Source organism: Symphalangus syndactylus, chromosome 22 (assembly GCF_028878055.3).
Source record: "Symphalangus syndactylus isolate Jambi chromosome 22, NHGRI_mSymSyn1-v2.1_pri, whole genome shotgun sequence".
Classification (NCBI taxonomy): Eukaryota; Metazoa; Chordata; class Mammalia; order Primates; family Hylobatidae; genus Symphalangus; species Symphalangus syndactylus.
The window spans coordinates 57444133-57467187 of record NC_072444.2 but is presented as its reverse complement, the minus strand read 5'-3'; the positions used below and the strand labels follow the sequence as shown (position 1 = coordinate 57467187).

Sequence of the window (23055 nt, the reverse complement as noted above, 5' to 3'; positions counted from 1 at the left end):
GCAGAGTTTAGACAATGGGAAAATAGCAGAGTTTTGACAACAATCTGAACTAAGAATTTCCTTCATGAAACTTCTCTGGTAATAGTTAAGGGTACCATCTTGTGTGTGGACAAGGCTCCTAAAAGCCTATCCAGTCAAAATGTATATCATTTACGACATGGAAAGTCATTTTCAGCAGAATGGTTACAAGGAGTATGACATGTGAAAACAGAAGTCTTTGTCTGAGTCTACAATTACCTTCGTTAAAAAAATTATGAAATTGGCATTGCAGTTAACTCTTGGGAAAGGTAAGAGTACAAGATTGCGAGATTGTTGTAAAAGAACAGTTGATGAAATTCTAGTTCTTAGACTTGATGGAGGATTTGCAAGTGTTCCTTTTATGACTACGCTTCATAACTCACATATATGTTATCAAATAACACATAACAAAAGAAGGCCCCCAGGGGCTTTACTCCTATTAGTCCATTTAACATGGAAGGATAATTTCTAATGTCTGTAAAACAGGGACAACACACAATGGCACGGAAGTATTTTTGTGGCATTGATTTGGGTGCATTTCAATCCAAATTTATATTCCAACGTGTAGGGTACAGAGGATCCAGTCTGTTTTTCCTTATTTCCATATCTACCTTTGCAGCAGAACTCCTGAGAGTATAAATTCTTTTATATTCTCATTTCTTGGGTCCCAGGGAATAGGTACAATGGCTACAGTGGAATGAACTGCCCGGAAAGTAACCTCAGTATTTTGTTTATCCTTTCCTTCATTCCTTGGCATGCCCATCATTCACATCCAAATAAATAAGGCAGATTAATACGAATGACTTCCTCGGGGGAACAATTTGTGGTGTTTTTAAAGCAAGCATGCATAGCCACCCATCTCAATCCAAGAGCCCCCAGGAGGCCATCACCTCTCTAAAGACTTAAAGAGGATTAAAGTTTTAAACGCTGGGTGGCTTGATTAATTTGGTGATAGTGGGTGGTGTGTTCCACGGGCACACTCCTGGTCTGCGGATTAGAGCTGTGAGAAATGACTTGGCCTTGGCAGGACACATCTCTGTGCCTCTGCAGGGTGGAGCGGCTGGGAGCTGGTCCAAGCTGGGATTATCTGAGCCACATTTGATGGACAGCCCTTCATCTACCAGTTGAGCCTTCTAGCTCTGGGTCTGCATCTGCATTAACTAAGATCAGAGCCTCTCACAGTTCTGCCTTTGTCAACCAAGGCCTGGAGGTGAATTGTAGCTTTATGTAACCTCTGTTACCCAGGCGATACCAGTGTAGGAATAAAATCCTACTAAAAACCAGTCAGAAAAGCACCTCCAGACCCCCTTCAAATAACCCTCTTTCCTTCTGTCATCTTCTCCTTTTCCTCCCCTCATTGACTCATTCATTCCTTTGGTAAATACTTGTGTCGTTATGTGCCAGGCACTGTTCTGATTGCTGGAGCTTACATTCTATTAATAAAAACACAGTAGTAAAATCTGCAGTGTATTAGAAGCGATTAAGAGAAAAATCATGCAGGGAAGAAGGGCAGGAAGCATCTCTCACCTCTTTGGGGAAGTCTCCAAACGGTGTCCCTCCCCTGTTCTTGGTCATGACCTTCTCCTACCCTAACCCAGCAGTGGTGGTTTCTGAGGCCAGCCATGAGGGTTCAGGGAAACCAGGCCCATGTCCAGCTAGAACCCAGCCATCCCTTCCTGCCCGTGTTGCTGCTGCAGTTGTGCCGAACCGTGGTGTTCTTTGCCAAACCTGTCTCATGTTTCAGAGATGCCTCGTGTTGTGGACCCCTGTCAAACAATTAAAAGTGGTTCTTGACTACCACCCAGCCGTAAAGGGACCACACTGTTTGGTGCATTGCCTCTGGACCTCTTGCTGTGATATGACTTAGAGATGGTAACTCACGCACTTAGATGTGTGCACACATATCCCCTTGCAGACACACCACTGGAGCATGTATTGTATTGCTTTGTGGTTTCTTTCTTACATAAATGGCATACTTAACTATCATTCTGGAACTGTCATTGAGAACCTTCCAGATCAGAATAGAGCTCTGTACTTTTCTTTAACTGCTGCTTAACATGTATAGTATAAATGTACCGTTTTCCTATTAAGGATGTGAAAGTGTGTTTTGTTTTGAAGGTACATGGTGAGGAATGGGACTATTGTATTTGTACATTTTGAATTATAGATCCTTCTGACTGCCCTTATACCAGTCTCTGCTCCCACCAGCAGTCCATGACAAGGCCCTTGTTTTACTCACAGTTCCTCCTCCCTCAGGCCCAGACCTGAGTTCATGGGGTCCTGGTCAAAGGAAAAGCACAGAGAACCAGCACAGAGAACCACAGGCACAAGTACCCCTTCCCCGTGATCCTGAGACTTGAGCTTTGGGGCAGCTCCTGGTGGCTCTTTTCTTGAGAGTGGTCATTTCCTAGAGCCCTCTGGTGGACACAGCTAGGAAGGACCTTGTACTACACAGAGAAAGAAGCCATTTGAGGATGGTTCATTGTGGGTGTTTATTTACGTCATTTTAAAAATGATACTTTATTCTCGTGGTTCTGATTTTAAATGGTAAGAAAGGGTCGAAAGTTTTTTTCCCACTCCTATCCTGTGGCCACCTAGAATCTCATGCCAGAGACAACCAATATTATCTCTTGTGTATTCTTCCATAAACTTTTATGCATATGCATGTAAAATGTGTGTGTTTATTTTTTATTTTCCCCAATGAATGCATGTTATAGCATGGTAGGTAGTGTAGTATAATGGTTAAGAGTACAGATTGTAAGTCCAGATCTCTTTAAATCGCTGCTCCACTGCATATTACCTGAATGGCCCCTAAGCAAATTACCCACCCTATTTTTGCCTCAGTTTCCCCACTTGCAAAATGAGGATTACTGCTAGAGTTACTACAGAGATAATATTCATAAAGCTCTTAAAACTACATCTGACACATAGTAAGAAGCATGAACTCATTTGTTTTGTTTTGCTTTAAGGAAGGAGGAGGAAGGGAGGGAGAGAAAAGGAAGGAAGGAACTGTGCAGACATACTTTGCTTTGTTTTTAACTCAGTATCTTCTTCTATGGCTTTGTGGAATTGCATTGTGCAGATAAGACTCTGGAAGTTTACCAGTTCCCTGGTGATGGATAGAGTGAGGGTCTATTCTTTTGCCATGACAGTCTACCATGAATAACCTTGTGCACAGTCGTTTTGTATGTATGTATGTGAGTATGGCTGTAGGGTACATACATAAAAGTGGAATTGCTAGGTCACAGAGTACATGCATTTGTAATGTTGAGAGCTGTTGCCCCATTGCCTTCTTGGAAATTATACCTATTTACTTTCCTAACCAACAATGTGGGAAAGGGCCTTTTTCTAAGATTCATGAACGCAGTGTTCATAGTAAACTTTTAAATCTCTGCCCAAGTGATAAATAATAGTGGCATCTCAGTGTAGTTTTAATTTGCATTCTTCTTATGATACGAGAATCTTTTCATGTGTTTCAAAGCTGTGTTTCTTTTTCTGTGAAATGTCTGTCTGTTCATTTGCTTTCCCTATTTTTCTAATGAGTTATTTATTCCTTACTGATTATTTATTCCTTACAGATTTCTAGGACCTTTTTACATATTAAGGAAATCTACTTTGTGATTTGAGTTACAATTATTTTTTCCAATGTTTCACTTGTCTTTTTATCTTACATATAGGGATTTTATTAGGCAGAGTGTGTGTGTGTGTATAGTCTAATTTTTCAATATTTTCTGTAGTGGCTTCTGGGTATTATGTCATAGAATAGCCTTCACAACTCTTTCTTACATAAAAAAAATCTCCCAAGGTTCCAAAGTGTCGTTTAGTACTTCTTTTATGGGGTTTTTTCCCCCAACATTTAAATCTTAGATCTACTTGGAATTTATCCTAAGCATATGAATGATGGAACTGTTCAGGAGTTCTAAGTGCTCACTGGGCCTTCCACACCTGGCAGAATTCCTCATTTCCTTCCAGTGTGAGTCTTTATTCTACACCCCTCTACTCTTTGGTGCCTTGGACTCTCTCCTGTGGCTTTCTTCACCAGTTGCACCAGTGCAGGCAGCCATTCGTGCCTAAACCCCAGGGCCATTTTCTTCAAGCTACCTAGCAGCCTGTGTGGTATTCAATCACATGTTCCTTCCAGGGCAGCTCTCAGCATTCCCCAAAACCATTCCTGTTTGTCCCTGCACCTCCATTCCCACTGCCAGCCTGGCCGCTGAAGTGCCTACAATGAACCTGGAAAGCTTTTCTTTATTTGAAGCCATGGGAGAGGTGGCTTATTTCCACTTCTTTGCAGACTCCCAACATCAGCCTTTCCAAACATCAGTCACTCTGCCGCAGCCCCACCACTCAACCCCATCCCATGCCTCTCAAAGGAGGCACAGTGTTATCTCCGTCACGTGACTTTTCATCAACAGGATGAGTAAAATGCCTGTTTTCTGAAAGCCCTCTTTAATCTCAAATTTCCCCATTTCTATTAGCACAACTCCTCCTACCTGCTTCCTCTGCCACTACCCAGTTTAGAACTAGCACACTTTTTCTGCTTGAATGTCTCCAAAGCCAGCTCCTCCATACCCCTACACCAGCCAGTTGCCTGTCACTTACCTTGATGCCTAGGTCCACATTTCCTTTCATCCGGTTAGAAACCTCTGTAATCACATCCAATCTCACCCAAAGCATCTCTCGTGCCAGTTTCCAGACTTAGATTTTAACCAAGGGAGGCTCATAGAAGCCCCACAGCTACCCTGAGCCTCATGGCCCTCATGCCTCCTCAGGGTGCCTGGCCTGGAGCGGCCAGCCTGGCAATGGACACACCTATCTATCTGGCATCAGACACCTTTCTCTTTCCTCCCTCTTGGAGGATCTAGTAAATGCCCCTTTTCTTATGGAGCTCTCAACCTTCCCCTTCAGAAAGCCTCAATGTGGTGCCCTCAGTTCCTGAACCACCAACTTGAGAGGTTGTACCTCTCCCCAACTTTCCTTAGGAAGATAAATTGTTTCTGATGGGTCTCAGCAGCTTTAAAGATTATGGCTCTGTTAGTCCATCATCTCTTCATAAGGACATGCACTATTTATCCAACTAACCTACCTCATCACTGATGCTTAACCCTGCAAAGTTCGCCTTAAAAATAAGCTCCCAGCCATGTCACTAAATAAAAATGCAAATTGCAGAATAGCATGTGAAACTATTAACAAATGTGTGCAAACACACGGACTTTATTTCTCCATGGGCACATATGTAAATGTACAGAAACCAGCCTGGAAGAAGGCATGCCACACTGATGACAGCATCTGCCTCTAGGGGAACACGGCGGAGGGCCTGAACAGGCAGGGATATTCAGGGCCCATTTTCGCCTTACTGACTGAACTTTTTTACAGAGAAAAACAAATATTTTTTTTAAAGTTTAAAAATTCACTTACTTAAAAAAAGTTCATTGTAGTAGAAGTGGCAAATAAATGCCAGTTAGTTAGTTAGTATTTTTCATACTTAAAAAGAGTAGAATGATTTCCTAAAAAGGGCCATGGATGGCAAATGTAGAGACTATGGGAAATCTATAAATGGGCAATTCCCTGAAGTGTATTCCTTAGAAATCAAACAGTGCCTCCCACACATAGATACAGGCATCCTCTGTACTTCGGCTTTATCTTACCAGAGCAGCTGCCTTCCAGGATTTTGTAATGGTCTTAGAAAATCAATCCCTACAAACATGCACTTAGAGGGGAAAAAATGACATAAAATTGCATGTTTTAAGGTAAATCTAAAGTACTTCTTTACCTCCCACTTGGAAGTTTCAGGCAGTTTCATTCTTTACTGTTTCTACAGCACCCAAAGTGGCAATTCTCAAGGAGGAGGGAGCCAAAACCAAAACCACACTTGCCCACACCCGCCCACACCGCTGCAGGAAATGAGTGCGTGAGGAGCCCTGGCTCCTAGTGGGATGCTGTATCCCTCAGCTGTGCAAGGCAGCAAACAGGATTAAGATCTGTTAATTCTAAGTCTAGCTTTAGTAATAAGTACTATCTGTCCAAAAAAATAATTCATTGGTATAAAATAGCCACATATGGCCAGGCGTGGTGGCTCATGCCTGTAATCCCAGCACTTTGGGAGGCTGAGGCGGGAGAATCAATCACAAGGTCAGGAGATCGAGACCATCCTGGCTAACACAATGAAACCCCATCTCTACTAAAACTACAAAAAATTAATTAGCCGGGCGTGGTGGTGGTCACCTGTAGTCCCAGCTACTTGGGAGGCTAAGGCAGGAGAGTGGTGTGAGCCGAGATGGCACCACTGCACTCCAGCCTGGGCAACAGAGCGAGACTCTGTCTCAAAAAAAAAAAAAAAAGCCACACACCTACACAACAAAAGCTATCTTCAGAGTAAACCCGCTCCCCCTAAAAAAATCCCCACTATTTTTGTGGTTAATTGGCAATCCAATTTGCTGCTATACAGTAACAGCGTCTTGACAGCATGCAGCCAGAATGCTGGGTTCAAATCCCAGCTGCTCCACTTCCTGTTCGTGTGACCTTGGGCAAGTTACTAAATCTCTCTAGCCCTGAGGCTTCGCATCTGTAAAATTGGTGTAATCATCCTGAGGGCCTCCCTTGTAGGTTTGTTTGGGGTAGTGAAGAAGCTGACACACTAAGGGTGTCTGAATAGTGCCTGGGAGACAGGGAAGCCCTTAAATAAGTTTAGCTAGTATTATTTGAATTGAATAAACTTCCACCTTTATGATTAAGACACCCTAATTTGATGACTATACTACAGCTTGACAGGACACACATGCTCCTTGAGAGAGACAGGCCCCCCCTAGTCTTCTTGGGAAGCTCTTTTTTGCACCCAGTGTGTGTCATTGAGTGCTAGCTGCATGGTACTAGCTTGGCAGATGACCATGTGTCCTGAGGACAGAGCATCTCTCCTTAGAATAAGACTGTGAAGGACACACGGTCAGCCAGGTTCCCCTTCACTAAATCCCATGGAAAACTCAGGACCCCTTCAGTAGGGAAATATTTCCCTTTGAGATTTGGTCTGTCTTCAAAGAACTCCAGGCTTTCATCAACATAGTTGAGAGCCATCGCTCTGTGGCCGCTTATAAAGCAAAATGAGATAAAACGTAGAAGCACTGCTTGTGGTCCTCACTGGCATGAGACAGTTTGAATAAAAAAAAAAGTAAATAAAAAGCTGTGTCTCGTACACAGTGTCAACTCTGACTTAAAATGTAAGTCTGTTTAACAGCTCTATATTAGCAGGTATTCACAGGTATTGGCATCTCAAATCGCTTTTGCAACAGTTTCGTTAAAACTAATGAAATAGTGCCTGTCTCTTTCACCGTCTATCTTATGTGTTTTGAGTATCAATGAGACAATCCGAAGCACTTCCCTGACCTCACCCAGTGGTCTGTGGGAGGAGTAAGGAAGAGCTGTCCGTTTGGATTTGGGCTGAGAGGGACAGCTGTCCTTTTGCCAGTGCACGTTAACTCAGCTCCTTTGGGTCTGTGTTTGTTACAGGGATCATGTACCGCAAGTCCTGTGCATCATCAGCGGCCTGTCTCATCGCCTCTGCCGGGTACCAGTCCTTCTGCTCCCCAGGGAAACTGAACTCAGTTTGCATCAGCTGCTGCAACACCCCTCTTTGCAACGGGCCAAGGCCCAAGAAAAGGGGAAGTTCTGCCTCAGCCCTCAGGCCAGGGCTCCCCACCACCATCCTGCTCCTCAAATTAGCCCTCTTCTTGGCACACTGCTGAAGCTGAAGGAGATGCCACCCCCTCCTGCATCGTTCTCCACCCCCCCACCTCCCTGAGTTTCTTCTGGGTGTCCTTTAATTCTGGGTAAGGGTAGGGAGCGGGAGTCCGTGTTCTTTTTTGTTCCTGTGCAAATAATGAAAGAGCTCGGTGTAAAGCATTCTGAATACATTCAGTCTGACTGATTTTCAGTATGTACTTGAAGAAAGGAGGTGGAGTGAAAGTTCACCCCCATGTCTGTGTAACCAGAGTCAAGGCCAGGCTGGCAGAGTCAGTCCTTAGAAGTCACTGAGGTGGGCATCTGCCTTTTGCAAAGCCTCCAGTGTCCATTCCATCCCTGATGGGGGCATAGTTTATTTTGAGACTGCAGAGTGAGAGTGACGTTTTCTTGAGGCTGGAGGGCCAGTTCCCACTCCAGGCTCCGTCGCTTGACATTCAAACTTCATGCTCCTGAAAACCATTCTCTGCAGCAGAATTGGCTGGTTTTGTGCCTGAGTTGGGCTCAAGTGACTCGAGACTCAATGGCTGGGACTTAGACTGGGGCTCGGCCTCGCTCTGAAAAGTGCTTAAGAAAACCTTGTTAGTTCTCCTTGCAGAGGACTGGCGCCGGGACGCGAAGAGCAGCGGGCGCTGCACAAAGCGGGCGCTGTCGGTGGTGGAGTGCGCGTGGGCGCGCAGGCGCTTCTCGTGGTTGGCGTGCTGCAGCGACAGGCGGCAGCACAGCACCTGCACGAACACCCGCCGAAACTGCTGCGAGGACACCGTGTACAGGAGCGGGTTGATGACCGAGCTGAGGTAGAAGAACGTCTCGGAGAAGGGGAGGAGGATCATGTACGCCCGGAAGTAGGACCTCGTCCAGTCGTGCTTGGGTTTGGCCGCAGCCATGATCCTCCGAATCTGGTTGGGCATCCAGCATACGGCCAATGTCACCACAATCAGCCCTGGGCAGACACGAGCAGGAGGGAGAGACAGAAAAGAGAAAAACACAGCATGAGAATACAGTAAACAAATAAATAAAACCATAAAATATTTAGCCCCTCTGTTCTGTGCTTACTGGCCAGGAAATGGTACCAATTTTTCAGTGTTGAACTGGACAGCTTCTTTTGCCACAAGCAAGAGAGAATTTAACACTGTTTCAAACCCGGGGGAGTGGGCTGTGTTAAAGACCATTAAATGCTTTAGACAGTGTATTTATACTGGTTGATGTCTGTTAATTTAAAAAAAATGTTTTCATTGGTGTTTGTTTGCGTATCCAGAAAGCAGTTTATGTTATCCATAAATCTGGCTTTGTCTTTTTGTTTTAAAGAAAAAGATGTATACATACAGTATAGCTGCATTAGATAAAGCAGTGTTTGTATTTTAAAGGATGTCTGCACAAAGAAGACCTAGTGATATTTTTAAATCAAATGGAAATAGTGTCCCTTATGACAACATTATGGCAACAAAGCAGCATATTTAATGACACTGGTTTTGCATTCAGTTTCAGGGGAAGCAAAATCAGGAACAGCCTGTCACCAAGAATGTTTTTTGGACATATACATGCTAGGTATGCACACCTATAATCATGACTATAATCATGATGCTCATATCTGCAACAGCACATGTGTTTCTTTTCAGACACTTTTAGATACATCATCTCTTCCACCCTCATGTGGGGAAAAAGAATTATTCAGAGATGGCAAACATAAAACTTCCTTCAAGTTCAGCCAGTAACATGTTCCCTTCCTTTGCAGCACTGAGCTGTGCGGTCAACAGCCCAGAAGCAATCAATCAGGCCCTAGAGAAGAGACCACTCAAAGGCCCCTTCTGTAGATCAAATGTTTACTGCATGTACATTTGTTGGCATGCCCACATATTTGTATTCCAACTTATGTAACCACCATCAGTTCTCCAATTCTGACAGAGATAAAGATGCTACATAGACCACAAACAACTGAAATCACAGGTATCATGAGAGTTTAGTTACAGTGACAAAAGCAAAAAAGAAAAAAAGGAAGATCAGGGGATCTGTGAAGCATTTGCTCTCTCTTTTCATAAGGAGCCAAGACACCCAGAATAAATTCTCCTGTAGAGAGCTGCTATGTTAAAGCAGGATTTGCATTTTCAGAAATGCTTCCTTCCTCTCCTACATTTCAATCGTAGTAAGAAACATTTCCTCACATTTTCAATCCTCTGATTTTCTAGAAACCCTAGGGAAGTGACAGTTGGCAATGAATGCTTCCTGCCTATGACCCTTGGTAAATATCTTATTAATAAATGGGGGCCAGACATGGTGGTGCATGCCTGATATCTCAGCACTTTGGGAGGCCAAGGCAGAAAGATCACTTAAGCCTAGAAGTTTGAGACCCACCTAGGCAACACAGCAAGACTCCATCTCTATAAAAAAAAAAAATAGAAAAACTTAGCCAGGCATGGTGGTACATACACACCTGTGGTCTCAGATACTTGGGGGGCTGAGGAGGAAGGATCACTTGAGCCCGGGAGGACAAGGCTACAGTGAGACACAAATGTGCCACTGCACTCCAGCCTGGCTGACAGAGTGAAACTGTCTCAATAAACCAATAAATACATGCTCCAGGAAAAAACAGCCACACTCACACATCCAGAGTTGAGCCTCCTGTGTGCAATGGCCTGAGCATTCCTTGCCAGCTGTTGGAGGGGACCCTAGCTGTGTTCAAATCCTCCACAAACCCGTACGTGAGCAAGGCAGGCCTTGGAAACTCTTCTCCTTTGTTAATTTCCACAGGTTTCTCCTATCAACTCCCAGCCTAAACTTTGAAATATAAACCAATTTGCTTATTTTTTCCTTTGAGTTTGCTATCCTGAGAACATCCAGTAAATCTAAGACTAAAATAGGTGAAGTAACATATTGATCTGATGGAAAAATGGCTTAAAAAAATACCACCTTAATTTAAGAGTTTATTCTGAATCACCTAGTTACAGATGCTGGATAGGAACAACAACAACAAAAAAACTTTGATTTTAAAAAAATACATAAGAAATCAGAGACTTTTTTTCCACTTCTTTGAGGAGTACAGGTGCTCCCAGCCACCTGTGCTATTCCAAATTCATCTTAAGTTCCTGCTGCTTGTTTGCATCTCATCCAGCTCTGACTGAGAGGCTCATCACATTAGTTGGGAAGGAACTAGGAGAAAGACCATACCTGAGGAAGCCACATATTTTCACAAAGTTTTGTATTTTTTTTCTCTTCCCTGTCACTGAACTTCAGAGAACATGTACAACCATCTTCATCTGAGGAGTTATTGCCCAGTATATGGAAATTGCACGGTGTTAGATGTGAAAACTGTGCCACACTGTAGGAGGTTGTACTTCAGGCAGTGAGAATCTAGAAAGGCGATGAGAAACACCTTGTACTAACCATGAGCTGAACATAGCACAGCTTTTAAAACCAACAGACAAAGGCAATGAGAAGATAAGGCAGGCTTGTGAAACAAGGGGAGAGAATGATAACATTGCTTTTCTTCTGTCCTGTCTTTGCTCCTTATTCTCTTGATCTCTTGTTTACATGACCCTTACTCTCCTGACAGCTTCCCACATGCACTGGCCTGGTGTCAATTGTCCTTCACTGATCATCCCCTATCAAAAGCAGCAGAGTTCAGTAAAAAGCAAGACCCAGCCTCCAGGTACAAGGCAAAGGGCAGGGATAGATAAAGAGTTGTGGTGTGGTTTGTAGCCAGGATAACATTCCTGCTCTGAAGTCAAAAATAAGTGGGAAGAAGCTCACTGTGAACAAGTAACAGAAAACCAACTCAGAGTCGCAATGATGAGGCAAAGAAGGGGATGTTCAGTTTTCTGGGTGTAAAAGTAGGTAGATATAATAGCAAGGACTAACTTGTAGAACAAGAGAGACAAAGAGCTGAATTAGAAATGGAGACAGATTTTCATATTGTGCACCAGATGGGTGTTTTGAAATAACCTATAATAATGCAGAATATTACTGAGTTTTTCCTATGCCAGTTTCTGTGCTAAGCACTCTGCTAATTTCCCATGCATTTCTCACTCCTGACAACAACCTGGAGAGCTGTGACCTGGTGAGGTCAAAATAGTTGTTATTCTGTTAATTTAACAAATGAGGAAGTGCAGGCTCAGAGAAAGTTAGTTGCCCAAGTGCAATAGCTAGGACACATCTTTGCCAGACTCCAAAATCCATGCTGTGTATTTTTTTCTCACAATATTGTTTGCTATTCATACTTTCAGTCTGAAAAATACAGAAACACAAGGAAGAAAGTAAACACCATAATTCCACCATGTAAAATGGATATAGCACAGTGGTGTCCACTGGAAATACAGAATGTGGGCCATATATGTAGTTTTAAATTTTCCAGCAGCCACATTCAAAGAGAAAAGGAGATGGGTGAAATCAATTTTAATACTGCTATTTAATCCGATACACCCCCACAGTAATTATTTCACATGTAATTTCAACATGCAATCAATATAAAAATTATTGATGAAACGTCTTACATTTTTTAATGCTTAGTCATTGAAACCCAGCATAGCTTTTACTCTTACAGTTTGCCTCAGCTGGGAACAGACACATGTGGCTAGTGTCCACAGTATTGGACAGCACCCACTAAAAGAATCCTTCCTAGCCCCTTCCCAGAGCAGCAAGGCTCCCCCTCTTCCCATTCCCCCAACTGTCCCTTTAACAACCACGTTCCAGAGAGTTATATCAAACCAAGGAAACCTCAAGGAACCTCCCACATAGCCTGTATTTATTACACTACAATGCAACCAATGCTGAATTCAATCTCTAAGTATGCATTCTCAGCTATAGCGAAGAACAGGGTTAGCCAGTCTTTTCCTAGAAAGCCTTCCATATAAGGGAACTCTAAATCATTTCAAACTGAAATAATCCCGAAAACACAAGGATGTATTTTGCATTTCTCATTCTAAACTTTGCCTAGCTATCCTAGAATAATTCCTAGAATAATGCAGATCATGCGAACTACTTGGCAGGGCTGTTGGGATAAACTTCCCCTGCCTCAACCGGAGGTGGCGGAAACTGGAGGTGGAGGTGGGAAAAATGGCTGGCACTTTTCTTCCTGTGTTTTGAAAGATAGTTTTGCTCTAGGAAAATGGAGCATTAGGCATACAGGTACAGCTGATGACAAACGTGAGACATGTACCAGTGAGCATGGTAATGGAGGTGAGCCTCTCAGAGGAAGAAAACCAAATTTGCCCCCTTGTAAAATTCGTCATTTTATAATGACAAGTAATTGCTCATTTTTACATTAAAAAAAGTTTGTTGTTCTAGATGATGCACCATTGAGAATAAACACTGCATCCCAAGGTAACTTTCTATTCTGGCTGTTTGCAATTGGTTCTACTCTAGCCCAGCTACCCTGTGGCTAAGACAAAGCTTTAAAGTCTTATTCACGCCCTAATAGAGTGTATTAAAGATTTGACTAAATGCATGTTTGGCTGCAATCAATTTGGATTTGTATATCACATCTGGAAAAAATCTATAATTCTTTGGTCTGTGTGGTGTAATGTGCAGCCCACAGTTAAATAACTTTAGTGTGAACTTGAATGAAGATCAATGAACTGAACTCACTCATGTAAAGCAGGTAAACTCTGTTAACTGAATTACTGATAGATCTGTATTATACTCCAGACAGCCTTGCACTCTGGGCTATGAAATACCTTCTTATCTTACCTGATTTTCCACATAAAGTACTTTCATTTTTCCTCCTTGATCACTACACTAAAATGACAAGAGCCATTAGATGATGACACAGATTCATTCTTGGCAGAGTCATGTTGTTTAAAAAACAGAAGTAATGCAGATGGCTAACAACACCCTGCACTGAAGCCTGACATTTCAACAGCATTAGAGGCAGCCTGCTTGGTTTCATCTTAACAAGTGCATTAAGCTCTGCAGCCTGGGACATGGTGGCATTGATATATCTGACACCATGCTCTATTTTCTCCCCTCTAACCTTTAAAGTCAAAGTAACTACTGGTGTGTTCCCCAGAATTCCATCTTAGAGTCATTAGAGATCAGGAGAGCAAGAGGAGACCTTGAGAACAGCCTTGTAACTCCCTTGTCTTACACACGAGCAAACTGAGGTTAAGTGATTTGTCCAAGATCTCCTGGGGTCAGGGTGGCCATACTACTTAGAACACTGGATTCTACCCTCGATTGCCAAGCAAGCTCATTATTTTTTTTTAACTGTAATTTTAGGGTTTTTTTTTCCAGCTTTAGACTCAAGTGCTGACCATTGACAGCATGGGATGCAGCAAGTGGCATGTCTATACAACACCTTTCCTATGCACTGTCTTGCTTCAGTTTTAGAAGCAGGTCCTCCAAGAACAGGCATTTGGCAAAACTCTGGAGAACATGTTTCCTACCCAAAGAAAGGTAAAGTCCCAGCCCAAGGGAGCCAAAGAAGATTAAAACAAAATATTACTTCAGGTCATGACTTGGTGACCTAGCCTACAATGACTCCATCTGTCTATCTATCATCTCTCTTCTATCCATTCATCTGTCCATCCATCTTACACAAGTACCTACTAAAAATGGATACTTAGCTCGTATTAAGCACAAAATATCTGGAAAGTTGATCACCTCCCAAGCAAAGATACTTTGTGTAATTTAAATAAATTCCAAATATTAGCTTTTCTACCTACTGTTGGAGTCCCATTTTACGGAATCATTGAAGCCTTGAGGGTGCAGGGGTATGTGATTGATGATTTAGGATTTCTGTGATTAGTATGTCTGCTCTGTCCTCCTCCTGCCTGTTCCTGCCTCTATTTTTCAATTTCTCTCTAATCCTGACCATAGCGAGCAAGAGTTAGACATCTCCACCTCCCCACCAGCCCCCAGCCCCCAGCCCCCTTTTATCCCCCCATTCAAGTTCTCTGTTCTTCGCTTATTTAGTTGGCAATTGCTTCTTGATGGCTGGGGCCTATTAAGGATCCTGTCCTAGGTACTGATGATACAAAGCTGAGCTGGACAAGGTGGCCCCAGCCTGGTTTTCTAGGGGCTAGGAGAATGGTCTGAGCCAAACAGCACTGCAGCAACAAGAAGAGCTGGATGAACATTCCCACAGGCAAGAACATTCACGCAGAAAGTTAAGGAGAGTAAGAGTCAGCCTGGAAAAGGGCAGTGCCAGCAGAGACACGGCATGAGCAGGGGATGGAGAAACACTAAGGCAGCTTACCTTCTGTGAGCTGCAAGGCTCAGTATGGTTGCAACAAAGGGGTGGGTGGGGACAGTGGGAAACCAGCATGGTTAGAGAGCACTCCATCAGGCTTTGTGGACGATAAATTAACTTGCATGTAGTAAGGTGAGGAGCATCTGCTTGTCAACCGACATTTAAATAGCAATTGCTAGTGGAAAGTAAGCATATGGTTAGTTGAATGAAGAGCCGGAAAGAGACAAATACATCCAATAAAAGATTTTAGCACTTTCTCAATTTATATGTTAGTGTTTGCAATCTGCTTCTGCAAGCCAGCTGAGATGTTGATCTCACTCACTGACCTTGTCTGACCAGAGGTGTCCAAATCAGCACCAACCTTGGTGTAGTCTTTAACTGCTGAGACAGAGTTCTCAAAGGAGGGTTCCCTGGAACAGCAGCATCAGCGCCACCTGGGAACTTCTTAGACATACAAATTCTGAGGCTCGAACCCAGATCTCCTGAATCAGAGACTCTGAGGGTGAGGCCCACAATCTGGGATTAACAAGCCCTCAGTTGACTCTGCTGCTCACACAAGTTGGAGAACACTGGTCTAAGAGAAGCATATATTGAGGTGGAGCCCCTGGCTCAGTGGGCACTGGTAGGGACCCTAGCACTGTCACTGAAGCCTTTAAAGCATCACGTTTTCATCAGCGTCTACAGTCAAAGCAGACGGTAGCTACAAACTCCCTCCTTCTGGTTCCACTCCTAGACAACCGTCCTGCCAGTCCCACTCATTTCCACGCATAGCCCTTCCTCACCCTGTCTTCTTTCTTCTCCTATCCTTTCTCCCTCTGTCTCCTTTTCCCTTCCCTTTCCTCTTATTTTTCCCCACCTTTCGTTTTTTGCTTCCATTTCTCCTCTTTCTGTGCATGTTTCTCCAGTATGTAAAGCAGTGGCATCTCTTTTCTCTTCTACTTTTTCCCTCTTGCTCCCTACCCATCTTTGATCAAGATCACCACAAATCAAGCCATGTGCAGCCATTCCCAGCCCACACCTCTCCCTTCCCATTATTTATTGGGATCATCTTGAGAAGGCAATTGGGTCAGCTGCAAGCCAGTTCCTTAATAGCTAACGGGGAGGTGGCAGAGAGGGCAGTCTCCACCCATTGCTGAGTTTGTCAAAGCAAGGCAGAGAGGCATTGGGAGCTGCATGAATGGGATGCAGTTGACCATGGACTGACTGCACCTTCCCTGAGAGCTAAATCCAGTTACCATGTCCTCTGACACGGGCTAAGTCCACGCTAGGACTTTCTTGGAAACTTTGCAATCACTTTCCTAGTGACCTGTAGCTCAGAGGTCTTTGTTTATGCAGATCTTCCTTCTTGCCCTTTTTCCTACTGAGGAATTTCTTTTAGAAGAAGACAGAAGAACTGTTGGGATTTGGTTTTCAGAAAGGCGCAAGCCACAACTTCAAAATGTAAATGCCACTGATGGCTGCCTCTGTCCATGAAGACAGATAGTTTGATGTCTCATCCTTGTTCCAGCTGTTTGATGGAGCCCAGGAAAGAACTCTCTCCCCAGTGCAACTCCATCCACCACGTTGAGGCCAGAGGCCTCTGAAATGTGCCACAGAAGCCAGATTCCAAATGGGCTGCAATTTGCTAAGCATTACAGCTATTTCATTCTGCTCTACAAGCTTCAGTACAAGAAGAAAAACTATCAATCACTACTGTAACAAACACATATTTCTAAAATAGACCCTCCCGTCTGGAAGCTTTGGTACAGACACTTGCACTCAAAGCAAATGGCGTTTAGGGTCATCATTGTGGTTTAGTGCTCCTGTACCTTTATGATGCATGATAAATGATCAACTGGAATCTGCTAAATATTTTTCTATGTAGATCTCAAATGTAAGTAGCTGTGTGGCTTTCTATGCAATCTATTCTCAATCCACTGATAGTAAGTCCTAAAATGTGGTGCAGCTACATAAACCTGTAGCTATCTCTCAGCCTGGCAGATGAAGCCAAATGCTACTTCTCTAGTAACACACAGCACAGGAGTGGGTGATGGTAATGAGGAGCATGATGTCCTCCAAGCCCACCGGGGAAGCTGCAGAGCATATAATGAAGAAGCTTGCAGCTGGGGCAACCAAAACAGCAAGTCGATGCATACCACACGGGCTCTAGCCATGCCACTTATAAACACTGATTAACAGCTGAAAGGCTGCACTGTTAATAGAATTCAGCTCCCTATAAATAGTAGAGAATTAAAACTCTAGAATGCTGGCACTGAAAAGACCTCAGAGTTTAGTCTACTGATGAGCTAGCAGAATCCCCAGAGAAGTGGAATGAGGTGCCTAAATTCAGACAGCCCATGAGTCCAAACGTGGGGCTTCCCAGGCAGGTGGTGTTTGCACTGGCCCAGCTCCCTTTAGAACCTGGTAAAATCATGCAGCCCTCAGATGAAGCCAGCCAGTGCACTCAGCCAAGCCTCTCCTGCATGGGCATTTCAGGAGTGTGGAGACCAACAAGCATGCCTACAGACCCTGCTTCCCCACTGTCTCCTTTCCTGAGGTCCCTGAGTGGGCTCCCAGACCCTGGAGGACCAGCCCCCAAAGCCTGTGACTGAGGCAGAGGAGTGGCTAGCCAGGGCCTGGCCTTCCAACCCAGCCTGGGGAGGCCCAGCATGGGTGGAGCACAGAGCTAAGAGCTTCCTCCATGGGAGTCTTTTTTACAGCTGAACCAGCCCAGAAGGGAGAATGAGGTGTGAGCTAGGAGATAACACTGACCTGTATTATCCAAAGGTAAAACCAGACACCAGCTACCACTTCTTGTTACTGCTATAGAATTAGCAACAAGGACTAAAGGCAAGAAAGTAGTTTCTGTCTACCCTTGTCTAGATATGGGGTGTACTCGTCAACTCAGGCTGCCATAACAAAATACCACAGACTGAATGACATAAACAACAGAAATTTATTCTTCCTAGTTCCAGAGGCTGAGAAGTCCCAGATCAACGTGCCAGCTGATTTGGTGCTGGGTGAGAGCTGGCTTCCTGGCTTGCAGATAGCCACCATCTCTCTGCATTCTCCCACATGGCAGAAGTAAGGGCATAGAGGTGGGGAGAAGCTCTCTTCCTCTTCTTTTATGTTCACTCGTCCTATTCAGAGTCCCACCCTTATGACCTCAGCTAAACTTAAACAGCTCCTAAAAGCCCCATCTCCAAATACAGTCAGATTTGGGGTTAGGGCTTCAACATATGACTTGAGAGGGACACAGTTCAGTCCACAGCATAGGATGGCACTCTTCTATGCCCCAGGCCCCATGACCTGCTAGGCTCCCTCCCCCACGTATTTTCTTTAGCCTCCATGCCTCTGCACACGCTGCTCTTTTGCTGAGACCACACGCTCCTCATCCCCTGCTTTTCCTCCTTCTCTCTTCCTTCCTCCCTATTCATCTCACACCAATTGCCCACACTTAGTCCAGATCTTAGTCCAGAAGTTTCTGCTTACATGTCACTCCTTCCAGGGAGCCTTTCTTGACTTCACAAATCTACATCAAGTTCCCTTCTATGAGTTCACCAAGAATGTTCATTCCTACTCACATCATCATAACACTGCAGTGTAAACTAGACTAGAAATTCAAGGAGGGCAACATGCTCCATCTTCACTGTTGAATTCTCAATGTGTAACAGAAAATGTTTATATAGTAGCTGCTCAATAAATGTTTGCGGGAGGGAAAGAGAGTTCCAGGTGAGGGGCTCTGGTGAACCTCTGTGGAATCCATTTGAAGCCAGCTTCTCTGTCCAAAGAGGCCAGTATTAGCCCTCCAAGCTTGGGGCCCAGCGCCTGGCTCATTTCCATCTCTGTACTTAGAGGAAGAAAAGGAGAGAGTGGGAATGGAGAGAAGGGATCACTTTCTCATCCAAACAAGACCAGCACCCTCAGCCCTAAAGGAAAACTAGACAGGGGTTGAGGAGTCTTGGATTCTGACAACTGCCTTCAAGGCAGGTGCCTTTAACCTGAAGCCCCCTTTGCTACTGATTAACCCTGAGTTCTCTACACTAAAAACTCATTTCTTTTTCTGTTTCTATGATGGCCCCATGGGGTACAAACAGAGTACATATGCAAGTCAATGGGTATAGCAGGACACAGAAAACCCTGTTTACCAAAGACATATCAGAGGACATTCACTTATGCCAAAATAATTCACCTGAGGGGGGCCCTTCCCCTCCATGGACGATACAAGCCTTTGTCAGTGAAGCTGCAGGCCAAGACCTAGAGCATAAGGCTGGGGTCTGCTGCCAAAGAAGAAAATTTGTAGACAAATAATAAAGTACTTAGAGGATGTGTGCAGAAGCATGGAGGCCATTTTGACACTCTATGCTGTGTGGCCTCGGGGAATAAAATCTGACAATTATAACCCTCAATTTCTATCTGGGTACAACTGGGTTATCACGGGAGAGGATTTGGGAAGAACAAAACATGAACATGGCCAATACTGACTCCCCTCCCTCCTTATGCCTATCACAGACTTCCCAACAAAGGATTCCTTGGACACTTCCAGCTTTGCCTCTACCTGACTGGAACAGTTCCACCCAGCACCAAGATGCTCAGCCTTACTCTCTAAAGTTCAGGCTCCTCAGGCTTCTGATCTGCAAATGGAGATAACACTAGCTGCTGGGAGGATCAAAGGAGACACTGAAGGGATAGTGCTGACCACAGTGACAGCTGTCAGAAAAGGACCACTGTCAGTTATAACCACTCACCTCCAGAATCATCTCTACCTCTACCAGTACCACCACCACTACCACCATCTTTCTTACCTCCACCTCTATCACCATATCACTGCTCCCACTATGGCCACCATCATCATAATCCTCCATCACCACGAACACCAACACCACTGCTACTACTGCCACCCCCACCACCATCATCACCTCCACCCCTACCACCAACACCAACAGTGCTTCCACCACCATCATCATCTCCACCTCTACATCAACTCCACCGTTTCCACCACTGCCTCCACCTCTACCAACACTAATACCACTGCTACCACACCACCACCATTATCATCACCTCCACCCATACCACCAACAATACCAACACCAATGCCGCTACCACCCCCACCATCATCTTCACCTGCACCTCTACCAACATCACTACTACAGCCACTGCCACCATCTCTACCATTACTTCCACCTCTGTCTCCGTAACAATCACCAAGCATTCACCTCCATCTCCACCACCATCATTACCACCTCTACCAACAAATTCCTTGGCCATCATTATCTCCATCACCTCCTCCACCATCAGTACTCACCACCACCATCATCACTGTCACCAAGACCACTCCTAGAGGTCAGAGACCTAGGAGAAGGCTGACTAGAACCACAGGATGTCAGATACCTTCCAATCCTCAATCCCAAACTCATGGATAAGGCCCAGAAAGAGTCAATGAATTTCTCAGGGTTATCCTTCTAATCAGTAGCAGAGAAAGGACCAGATTAACAGCTGTTTAACAGCACAAAGTTCTTTTCCACTACCTGGAAATGGAGCTCTTCCCACTCTGCCCTAAGGCCTTAACTCCTAACAACACACACACATATACACACACACACACACACACACACACACAGAGGTATTTGGAGTTTAAAGACAAGGAGTGGACAAAAAATAAAAGACATAATAAAGGGGGAAATTGATAGAAGGTAGGATTACAACAAGAGGGAAAAATTCCAAATCCCCTGAGGACTAGAGCTCTGAACCTTTCCCCAACTCCCTATGCTCACACGCTTCCCATCCAGGTGAAATCGCAAGGGGTGGGGGTGTTCTAGAACTGCCTGGTCATCTGGTTAATTGGCCAAAAAGACCTTTCCACATGACCTTGACCTTGCTTCTTTTTTTTTTTTTTTGAGATGGAGTCTCGCTCTGTTGCCCAGGCTGGAGTGCAGTAGCACAATCTCGGCTCACTGCAAGCTCCGCCTCCCGGGTTCATGCCATTCTCCTGCCTCAGCCTCTCTGAGTAGCTGGGACTACAGGCACCCGCCACCACGCCCGGCTAATTTTGTATATTTTTAGTAGAGACGGGGTTTCACTGTGGTCTCGATCTCCTGACCTCGTGATCCGCCCGCCTCGGCCTCCCAAAGTGCTGGGATTACAAGTGTGAGCCACCGCACCCAGCTGACCTTGCTTCTTTACCCCCCACTCTTCAGGCAAAGTGTACAGTGGAGGCAGCAGTGGGGAGGTGAGGACTAGGATTTGGAGTCAAATAGTCCTGGGTTTGAATCTCAGCCCCACTACTTATTAACTATGTAACCATGGAAATATATCTCTGTGAAACTGATAAAATAATAGTATCCACCTCATTATCGCATGTCAGGCACTGAGCATAGCAGCAGCGATCAATGGCAGCTCATACTCCTTATTACACAATCCAATCATCTGCCCCAGAATAGAGGTAATACTCAGCTAAAATTAATATGGTACATATACGACAGACACTCTTCTAAGTACTTAACTTGCACTTGCTTATTTAAACCTTACAATAAGCTCCATGAGGTGGCCACTACTGAATTCCAATACCCTTATACAAATAGAAAAGTAGAGGCATGGATAGGTTAGGTGACCTGTCCAAACTCACACAGCAGGAAAGTGTCAGGGCCAGAAGTCTGACGAGGCAGCCTGGTCCAGAGTTCACCCACCGAAACACACAGCCCCAGCCAGCTGCTTTGTCTGGGAAGCATACCTCAGGAGATCAAAAGTCCAATGCTTTCTGAGTCTCAAATGCAAATTAAGGTAATTCAATTGAAATGGCCACAAGTTCAGGAATGAATTTCTTCCTGTGGGTGTCATGGTGATGAACAAAATGTCAGCTGGCAAGAAATAAAGGTCCTCTCGGATGCCTCTCTATGACAAGGAAGGGCCTTTTTACATGTAAGGGAAACACAATCAACTTTTCTGTTTCTAAGAGAGAAGCTAAAAAGAAGCAAACTAGCTTTGAATAGGAGTCTGGCAAGCTACACTCCTGCAGAATGTCTGCTTTTGATTGGATTTACTTTATGGAAAGCAAGAACTTCCACCCCACCCCCACTGCCAGGCCCAGAAACAGTCCTGGGGAAGGAAACTTGCCCATGAAAATTCATTTGACCGGGTCCAATGACTCACACCTATAATCCCAGCACTTTGGGAGGCTGAGGGCAGATCGCTTGAGGTTAGGAGTTCAAGAACAGCCTGGCCAACATGGCAAGCCCCGTCTCTAGTAAAATACAAAAATTAGCTGGGCATGGTGGTGCATGCCTGTAATCCTGGCTACCCCGGAGGCTGAGGTGGGAGGATTGCTTGAACCCAGGAGGCGGAGGTTGCAGTGAGCCAAGATTGTGCCACTGCACTCCAGCCTGAGCGGCAGATTGAGACTCACTCTCAAAAAAAAATAAAAATAAAAATAAAAGAAGAAAAGAAAAGAAACTTCGTTTAAATTGAGTCAAAGACTGTTCTCACTCATCATAGGCTGACTCTGCCCCTCCCCATAAACAGAATCTGGAATTCAGTTTCAAAATAAATTAGAAAATAAGTTCCATTTCTTATTATCTGTTAATCTCATGTAAGTTAGCAATGAAATTCTCGGAATAATCTGCAGCCAAATGCCAGGACCAGAGGCAGAAAAACAAAATCAACTGATGGGAGAGATACTAAGAGAGGTGCACACAGGAGCCAGGCTCACACTGTGTTAGAATTAGAGCTGAGGGTCTCAACAGAAATCAGTAAAGCTCTCAGGAAGGTTGAGATGGTATCAGGATCCTAAGACAGGGTTTTGAGGTGAGAATGATCAGATGAGGATGCCTTCCTGTTAATGATTTGAAAATGAAATTGCTGTTGCATGACATGATAAGAATAAATCCCTCCTGGGGGTTTTTCTTTTAATAAGGGCAAAAATAACTTGGAGGAAGTAGTCTTGCAAATTTGTGAACATTAAATATAATCTCTCCCATCCAACTGCAGCAGTAAATGTCAGAGATGCACATTGTTGTACGTAGTAAGTACAGTACAGTGCAACAATGAGAACATCCTGCTTTAATTTTTAAAGCTATTCTTCATCTGTTATCTCACTTGATAATCACCAAATGGCAGCGCACCTCCCAGGAGCTGCCCTCAGCTCT

General features: G+C 44.4%; 2 protein-coding genes across 3 annotated transcripts in view; one reads left to right on the top strand and one right to left on the bottom strand.

The window, feature by feature from the left end:
• LYPD1 (LY6/PLAUR domain containing 1) overlaps window positions 1–8944 on the top strand; it is a 30391-nt gene extending 21447 nt beyond the window's left edge. Inside the window, exon 4 of one of the 2 annotated variants that reach the window (XM_055260759.2) lies at window positions 7522–8944. In XM_055260759.2, coding sequence (XP_055116734.1) covers window positions 7522–7757 — 236 coding nt within the window. In that variant the 3' untranslated portion in view covers window positions 7758–8944. The remainder of the gene's footprint in view (window positions 1–7521) is intronic. The other variant, XM_055260758.2, reaches the window with a different exon arrangement.
• GPR39 (G protein-coupled receptor 39) overlaps window positions 5199–23055 on the bottom strand; it is a 228932-nt gene continuing 211075 nt past the window's right edge. The window contains exon 2 of the mRNA XM_055260757.2: window positions 5199–8695. Coding sequence (XP_055116732.1) covers window positions 8190–8695 — 506 coding nt within the window. The 3' untranslated portion in view covers window positions 5199–8189. The remainder of the gene's footprint in view (window positions 8696–23055) is intronic.